The sequence below is a fragment of the Salmo salar genome, chromosome 05 (genome assembly GCF_965601325.2).
Source record: "Salmo salar chromosome 05, fSalSal1, whole genome shotgun sequence".
NCBI classification, from domain to species: domain Eukaryota; kingdom Metazoa; phylum Chordata; class Actinopteri; order Salmoniformes; family Salmonidae; genus Salmo; species Salmo salar.
The window spans coordinates 15,820,001-15,830,000 of record NC_138295.1 but is presented as its reverse complement, the minus strand read 5'-3'; the positions used below and the strand labels follow the sequence as shown (position 1 = coordinate 15,830,000).

The 10,000-nt window shown below is 44.8% G+C and overlaps 1 protein-coding gene across 1 annotated transcript in view; it reads left to right on the top strand.

Annotated features, from left to right (window-relative positions):
- Positions 1-10,000, top strand: part of LOC106604330 (teneurin-2) — a 276,175-nt gene that overhangs the window by 111,816 nt on the left and 154,359 nt on the right. Inside the window, 1 exon segment of the mRNA XM_045717935.2 lies at positions 4,475-4,718. Coding sequence (XP_045573891.2) covers positions 4,475-4,718 — 244 coding nt within the window.

The window sequence follows — 10,000 nt, the reverse complement described above, 5'->3', positions numbered from 1 at the left end:
TGAGCAATCTGGGGAGAAGGGCCTTGGTCAGGGAGGTGACCAAAAACCCGGTGGTCACTCTGACAGAGCTCCAGTGTTCCTCTGTGGAGATAGAAACTTCCAGAAGGACAACCATCTCTGCAGCAATCCACCAATCAGGCCTTTATGGTAGGGTGGCCAGATGGAAGCCAATACTCAGTAAAAGGCACATGACAGCCTGCTTGGAGTTTGCCAAAAGGCACCTAAAGGACTCTCAGACCATGAGAAACAAGATTCTCTGCCATAGTACAGTGCATTCAGAAAGTACTTGAAACCAATATTGAACTCTTTGGCCTGAAAGCCTCATGCCTGGAGGAAACCTGGCACCATCCCTATGGTGAAGCATGGTGGTGGTAGCATCATGCTGTGGGGATGTTTTTGCTCCAGAGTCCTCAGGACCTCCGACTGTGGCAAAGGTTCACCTTCCAACAGGACAACGACCCTAATCACACAGCCAAGACAACGCAGGAGCGGCTTCGGGACAAGTCTCTGAATGTCCTTGAGTGGCCCAGCCAGAGCCCGGACTTGAACCTGATCGAACATCTCTGGAGAGACCTGAAAATAGCTGTGCAGCGACACTCCCCATCCAACCTGACAGAGCTTGAATATAGGTGTGCCAAGCTTGTAGCGTCATTACCCAAAAAGACTCAAGGCTGTAATCGCTGCCAAAGGTGCCTCAACAAAGTACTAAGTAAAGGGTCTGAATACTTATGTAAATCTGATATTTCAGTTGTTTTTTAAATAAATTTGCTAACATTTCTAAAAACCTGTTTTTACTTTGTCATTTTGGAGGATTGTGTGTAGATTGATGAGGGAAAAAAGTATTTAATCAATTTTAGAATGAGGCTAAAACGTAACAAAATGTGGGAAAAGTCAAGGGATCTGAGTACTTTATGAATGCACTGTACTATGGCACTGTAACATAATAGAGAGCTTGGGGAAGAGAGAGAGACACACAGCATATGTACACACCAGAGGAGGCTGTTGGGAGGAGCTATAGGTTACAGGCTCAAATGGTATTAATTCCATTCCAGCCATTACAATGAGCCTGTTCTCCTATAGCTCCTCCCACCAGCCTCTGGTACACACACACACACACACACACACACACACACACACACACACACACACACACACACACACACACACACACACCAGCGACCGTAGACACAAACAAGCATAAACACACAGAAGCACACAGACATACACCTTCTCCCTCACACACACACACACACAGACACAGAGACAGACAGACAGACAGACAGACAGACAGACAGACAGACAGACAGACAGACAGACAGACAGACAGACACACACACACACACACACACACACACACACACACACACACACACACACCCAGTCTGTGACTTCCTGGGGATTATCTCTGTTGTTAGTTTCTGCATGGCTTGGCCATTCTCATTTCCTGCTCAGCGTCCACTCTACATGACACACACACACACATGCTCATGGTTACACACACACACAAGAACACACACATGCATTTACACACTTGTATTTCTGTTTAGCAAGTGGAAATGGAAAACCAAATGTGGTTCAGGGTTTGGAATTGGGTCCGGCTCAGAGCACCTGCTCCGAACGTTCTCAGACACACATTCTCAGAGAGAGAGAAGATTCTCAGGCCAAATGGAGCGTGTCTGATCGCTCCTAGAAAGAGCTAGCGTTAGCGCTGTGGCTCTGCGGCCCATTCATTATGCATAAGGAGCGATACCTATTTTTAGCGTGAGGGTCACTAGCTCCTTGCCAGGAAGGGAATACACAACTTAATTTCTCTGCTGGGATGAATGTTTAATCACTGTTGTTGTGACAAAGCAAGTGAGCAGTGGTTTCTGTGGAGATTAGTGGGAGTTAAACAGTTACCTCCCTCAGAAGCTGTACATTTACAACAGAAGGAAGACAGAGAGAAAGATAGAACTAGAGAGACAGAGGGAGAGAGCGAGAGAGAGAACTCCACTGAGTTGAGCCCTATGCTGATTTATTTTAAACTGCTGAACTAGAGCTTTTAGCCTTCACACACACACACACACACACACACACACACACACACACACACACACACACACACACACACACACACACACACACACACACACACACACACACACACACACACACACACACACACACACACACACACACACACACACACACATACACACACACACCCCGCCAGGCGACTCATTGTGTTGAACCAGAGAAAATGTCAATAAACAGTGTACCCTTCCAGAGCCTGGAAAACAAACTGCTTCCTATGGTTATTACTGCCATGGGCCTAACACACACACTGACACACACACACACCGATTCACACGTACACAGACAAAGACACTCTGTCACATACACACACACATACAATGCGAAGTTAATGTGCCATGAAGAGCCCCTGCCTCATTCTGCTGGTGTCTGCATATGTACCCCAGCCTAATGCTTTGGTGTAGCTCTCCAGCAGGCTAACAGGCTAGCATCGTTGTATAAATAATGCTTTGGTGTTGCTCTCCAGCAGGCTAACAGGCTAGCATCGCTGTATAGATAATGCTTTGGTGTAGCTCTCCAGCAGGCTAACAGGCTAGCATCACTTATAAATAATGCTTTGGTGTAGCTCTCTAGCAGGCTAACAGGCTAGCATCACTTATAAATAATGCTTTGGTGTAGCTCTCTAGCAGGCTAACAGGTTAGCATCGCTGTATAAATAATGCTTTGGTGTAGCTCTCTAGCAGGCTAACAGGCTAGCATCGCTGTATAAATAATGCTTTGGTGTAGCTCTCTAGCAGGCTAACAGGCTAGCATCGCTGTATAAATAATGCTTTGGTGTAGCTCTCCAGCAGGCTAACAGGCTAGCATCGCTGTATAAATAAGGCTTTGGTGTAGCTCTCCAGCAGACTAACAGGAATACCATCGCTGTAGAATACAGCCCAGTACATCACTGGGGCCAAGCTTCCTGCCATCCAGGACCTATATAGCAGGCGGTGTCAGAGGAAGGCCCTAAAAGTGGTCAAAGACTCCAGCCACCCTAGTCATACTGTTCTCTCTGCTACCGCACAACAAGCGGTGTCCACAGGTGTAGATCTTACCGTGAAATGCTTACTTAAATGCCGTTAACCAACAATGCAGAGTAAGAAAATATTTGCTAAATTAACTGAAGTAAAAAAAGTAACACAATAAAATAACAGTAACAAGGCTATATACAGGGGGTACCGGTACCGAGTCAATGTGCGGGGGTACAGGTTAGTCCAGGTAATTGAGGTCATATGTACATGTAGGTAGGGGTAAAGTGACTATGAATAGATAATAAACAGCGACTAGCAGCAATGTAAAAAAGAGGGTCAATGCAAATAGTCTGGGTAGCCATTTGATTAACTGTTTAGCAGACTTATGGCTTGGGGGTAGAAGCTGTAGACAAGCCTTTTGAACGTAGACTTGGCGCTCCGGTACCGCTTGTCGTGTGGTAGCAGAGAGTAACTCAACCACACTAAACCACAACCATCAGGACACTGTCTACTTGGAAACGTGAACTCAGAAACCACAAGCTTGCTTTCAAAAACTGGAATTTCTTTTGCTATTGAAAGTTCAGTAGAATTTGAATGAATATTTGTTTTTTAAATATTAATCGAAAGAAAGAGAGCTTTGAAAAATGCTATGCATTTTTATGGGTAGATTTGATAGGGAAAGGCAGTGTGGTTTGCGAATGTAAATACGAGAATTTATACAGATGGCGGGTGTGTGTCTGTTTGAAATGTAAATAGTAGCATATATCACAAGTTCACAGCTATTAACATTGACTGACCGATGCAGGGGTGTAGAACGAGATAGAAAAGGACTGATGAAAAGGGATAAGAGTAGATGAAATGGAGGGATGAGATGGGAGGAGGAAAAAAATACAATGTTTTGGAAATTATATGCATGACTATGAAACCCCATCTACACACACACACACACACACACATACACACAACACACACACCCACACACATACACATACACACACACACCGAACCTTTGAGTTGGCAGACAGAGAGTAACATAATCTAAATAAAGGAGAGTATTGCCAGTCTTCAGAAGTGTACAGCAGGGAGATATTAAAGCATGGTGTGTTAGTCCTGCAGTTCAGATGACTACAACCATGCCGTCATTCTGATATTTCATAGCAAAAACAGGTACATTTCAGAAGCCAAGGACATTAATTCTCGTTCAGCTGAAATTTCCATTTCATTCCAAAAAATGTTTACCAAGGCACATCATTTGTGCCCAGAAAGTTCAAATAATGTAATGACTTTTTAATCGTTGTATTTTTGTTTGAGTGAAGGAAGGAGAGCATATAAACCAGTAAAATAACATGTTACTGGTATTTCTTACTATCACTACTTCTCTCTCTCTTGCCATTCCTGTCTTCTTTCTGAATAACCCTTGTTTTTTTTCTCTCCCTCTCTCTGTCCAGGAGCTCCTAACCACCTCGGTGGGTCCACCCTGCGACCCCCCCTGCCTCCCCCTCACAACCACCAGACCCTTTCCCATCACCACCACCACTCCTCAGCCAACAGCCTGAACAGGAACACCCTGAGAGGGGGTAGAAACCCCATCCATGCCCCCCCTCCAGTACCAGGGGATGGGCCCACCTCACCAGAGTCTGTACAGCTACAGGACAGCTGGGTACTGAATAGTAATGTCCCACTGGAAACCAGGTGAGAAACTAGTCCCAGTTAAACACACTGAATACACACTGCAGACCAGTTGAGAAACTAGTCCCAGTTAAACACACTGAATACACGCTACAGACCAGTTGAGAAACTAGTCCCAGTTAAACACACTGAATACACACTACAGACCAGTTGAGAAACTAGTCCCATTTATATATAAAAAAATAACTTGTACACATTGAAAACACACTGAGAAACTAGTACCCATTCCTACAAACTCTCCACACACCGAATACACACTACACACCAGGTGAGACTAGTGACACAATACTTAAATGCACTTAATACCAGGTGAGACCAGTACCAGAGTGTATTAAATCTCTACTTCATACGGGTACCCTCCAGTACATGTTGACTAGCTGAGACCAGAAGCACCATATCGCCTACCACATACAGTGCTGTCCCTAGTGTGAACCGAAGCTGGAGAGAGAAAAGTAGGTTTATTAACTTCATCCTTATCATGCTGAACACAAAGACTGCTGTGGTTCAATTACAATATGTACAATACCTTGGTGTGTTAGCACTGGGAATACTAAGTACACACACACACACACACACACACACACACACACACACACACACACACACACACACACACACACACACACACACACACACACACACACACACACACACACACACACAAAGAGCCTCAGAGGAAGGCGTACTGCAGCACACCGCTCACACACCCGTCTCCTCTGGTCTTGCTTGCAGAGACAAAGAGCTGCCCCTCCCCTCTTCTCTGTTCTCTGCTGTAGTTGTGTTTCTCCAGCTGAGCTGAGCTCTGCTCTCTAACCCTGATCCCAGATCAGATCCCCAGAGAGAGAGCACCATGCGGTATTGATGTCTGATCAGCACTAATTCACTAGGACAGGTCCCAGGCCTGTGGTAGAGATGGTTGACGCTGTAACATGCACAGCAAGGAAATGCCAATAAGTGGAGCAGTAACGCTCTAACACACACACACACACACACACACACACACACACACACACACACACACACACACACACACACACACACACACACACACACACACACACACACACACACACACACACACACACATACCAGTGGAGGCTGGTGACTTGAAAAATTGAGAAGGATGGGAGACCCAAAGTATAGGCGCAGAACACACGGAGACGTAAAAGTGTGTTTCAAAGAGAAATGATTTAACCTAAAGGATTTAATAAAGACATGTATAGTACAATATTATGGGGAATGAGAGGGCTACTTACACAGTGTTGGGAAGGGATCACAGCAGTGATTGAATGAGGGTATGAGGCAGGAGTTGAGGTGTTCAGAGGCTTGACTTCAGTGCAGGACAGGATTTGACTGGGAAGGCAAAAAACAATAACATAACACATGACACAGTTAGACAAAATAACTAAGAATGAGTTAGTCCAAGCAAGGAGTAAAATCTCTGATGTGTAATAATGTGATTGTGTTTGTGATTGACTACATACAGTAATGAGAGAAAATAGACAGGTACACTCAGAGAGCTTGGAGAGGAAACATTCAATGTGCCAGTGGAAGAGCAGGCACATGAGACGTGGCTTCAGTTCATGTCAGGAGAGAGTAGACAACAGTAGTGGAGTGGAGTGGTCATCACCTCTTAACCAGGGAACAGGAGGGGACTTAGCTGTAAATACAAATAGCAGAAACATTCCATTACAGCTGCATCATCGTAGGTTTGAACAACACGTTTCTTCATAAAGTCAAATACAGACGGCGCATCTCACCCACTTGACACATCAAAGTAGCCCAAGAAACGTTCCTGAATGAAGCTCTGATCATCCACATACCTGACCATATCTGACAACTGCAAGCTGACTGGTGGCACAATAGGTCCCAGAGTAGTGGGGCCCGGAGTTTTTCCTTATCTGTTAACCTAACCTTGAAAAAACTCTGGACACTATAATGATATAGTGATTAATCATTTGTAAAAAGGTTTTATAAGGGCTATGATGCGACCAGTCTTTCCTAATCAGGTCACATGGTTTTAAAAAACTCCTGGCCCTGTTCATATGAATTATATTTAGACTGGATTAGGAGGAGGATTTCCTCTACCCAGACACAGAGACAACAACTGGTAGACAACAGAACTCACAGGGCTGAGCTTTATGCATGTTGGCATCACGCAGACCTATGCAACTGTAGTGCTTATAAAACATGTACTCACATCTGTCATCACTATTATGTTGATTGATGAATTCCAGTTAATCATTTTGCATTGAAAACGTATAGGCAGCCTAGCCAACCCGATTTTGAATGTAATCCAAATTTGAACACCTTCACATTTTCTCCTGACACACAAATGGACTATAAATATATAATGTTACCATTAGTTTACCCTGACCAGATGGACTATAAATACATAACGTTACCATTAGTTTACCCTGACCAGATGGACTATAAATACATAACGTTACCATTAGTTTACCCTGACCAGATGGACTATAAATACATAACGTTACCATTAGTTTACCCTGACCAGATGGACTATAAATACATAATGTTACCATTAGTTTACCCTGACCAGATGGACTATAAATACATAACGTTACCATTAGTTTACCCTGACCAGATGGACAGGGCACATAGGCTGTATGCAGCTGCTCTTATTAGTAGCCTACAGTCGATCAGACTGAAAAATGGTCTCGTTATGATCCCACACAGCATGTCAGATCTCTAATGTTTAGGTGTAGTCTAGGCTGCTGCAACATTTGTGTAGTGAGTCGTGTCCTTTATTAAAAAACAATTATTTCAGGCCCAAAAAACGCAGTGGTGTTGGTAAGCCCCTTGAGAACATCCCTGTTTCTTCTTACTTTCTGGTTGTGTTGCACAGTTGGAATATGAAGACCTTGGACGTGATCCCTGCGGCTTTTTCCCAGAAGCTTGAATCTGATGTGGGCAATTACATGCTCCTTGCTTTTGTTTTGCCATTTAGCTGAACGATAGATGTCCTTCAGGTCACTGTACCCACTTTTCCACCAAGGCTCAGACTTTCCAAATAGCAGGCATGGCCAGCAATACAGGCGGTTTGGTGAAAGACTCCCTGTTAACCAGCTATACCAGGCATGGCCAGCAATACAGGCGGCTTGGTGAAAGACTCCCTGTTAACCAGCTATACCAGGCATGGCCAGCAATACAGGCGGCTTGGTGAAAGACTCCCTGTTAACCAGCTATACCAGGCATGGCCAGCAATACAGGCGGTTTGGTGAAAGACTCCCTGTTAACCAGCTATACCAGGCATGGCCAGCAATACAGGCGGCTTGGTGAAAGACTCCCTGTTAACCAGCTATACCAGGCATGGCCAGCAATACAGGCGGCTTGGTGAAAGACTCCCTGTTAACCAGCTATACCAGGCATGGCCAGCAATACAGGCGGCTTGGTGAAAGACTCCCTGTTAACCAGCTATACCAGACATGGCCAGCAATACAGGCGGCTTGGTGAAAGACTCCCTGTTAACCAGCTATACCAGGCATGGCCAGCAATACAGGCGGCTTGGTGAAAGACTCCCTGTTAACCAGCTATACCAGACATGGCCAGCAATACAGGCGGCTTGGTGAAAGACTCCCTGTTAACCAGCTATACCAGGCATGGCCAGCATTACAGGCCGCTTGGTGAAAGACTCCCTGTTAACCAGCTATACCAGGCATGGCCAGCAATACAGGCGGCTTGGTGAAAGACTCCCTGTTAACCAGCTATACCAGGCATGGCCAGCAATACAGGCGGCTTGGTGAAAGACTCCCTGTTAACCAGCTATACCAGGCATGGCCAGCAATACAGGCGGCTTGGTGAAAGACTCCCTGTTAACCAGCTATACCAGGCATGGCCAGCAATACAGGCGGCTTGGTGAAAGACTCCCTGTTAACCAGCTATACCAGGCATGGCCAGCAATACAGGCGGCTTGGTGAAAGACTCCCTGTTAACCAGCTATACCAGGCATGGCCAGCAATACAGGCGGCTTGGTGAAAGACTCCCTGTTAACCAGCTATACCAGGCATGGCCAGCAATACAGGCGGCTTGGTGAAAGACTCCCTGTTAACCAGCTATACCAGGCATGGCCAGCAATACAGGCGGCTTGGTGAAAGACTCCCTGTTAACCAGCTATACTTTTGATACGAGGTGGTGTTGAACACCCTCACCTTTTCATCCTTCTTCATGACACTGATCTCAGGCAGAGGTCGACCCTCGCTTTTAATTCACACCTTTTCTGTGTACCCCAGAAAGGGGTTCTTCAACAAAAAGTCAACAATATCTGCAGTAGTGTTGGCAGCTAAAACTGCACACTCGAGCTGGTAGCTAGCTAGCTACTGCTACTTGCTACTGCAGTTAGCAAGGCAAATTGAAATGAATTGCACTAACTGGACACAAAAATAAAGTTCTAAAACCAAGAAAACAATGTATAATCTATCTCCTCCAGCTCCGGTAATTTGAGGAAACTAATTTGAATTGAATAATATCCAAAAAATGCTCAACTATCACTTTTCGAATCTATCCAATGTCACCAACTCACCAAGCTTCTCAACACATAGAACCCCTCCATAATGCCCTGCGGCACACTCCCAATATAACACACTAGGTTCATTCTCTGATCCTAATCCTATGATTGGATGGACAACATGTCAGTTCATACTGCAAAAGCTTTGATTGGTTGGAGGACGTCCTCCGGAAGTGGTCATAATTACCATGTACGTCTATGGAAGGGGGTGAGGACTACGAGCCTCCTAGGTTTTGTATTGAAGTCAATGTACCCAGAGTAGGACAGAAGCTAGCAGTCCTCCGGCTACACCATGGTGCTACCCCAGACAGTGCTGTTGAAGTTACTGTAGACCTTCATTGCAAAACAGTGTGTTTTAATCAATTATTCGGTGACATATTAATATATTTAGTATAATTTTATCTAAAAAGAATAACGTTTTTAGTATGTCATTATTTATATTTTTATGACATTTCACTGAGGAGGATGGTCCTCCCCTTCTTCCACTGACACACACACACTCACACAAACACACACAAACACACAAACACACTCACACAAACACACTCACACAAACTCACAGACACTCACACAAACACACTCACACAAACTCACACTCACACAAACTCACACTCACACAAACACACTCACACAAACTCACACTCACACAAACTCACACTCACACAAACTCACACTCACACAAACACACAAACACACTCACTCAAACACACTCACTCAAACTCACACAAACTCACACTCACACAAACACACTCACACAAAC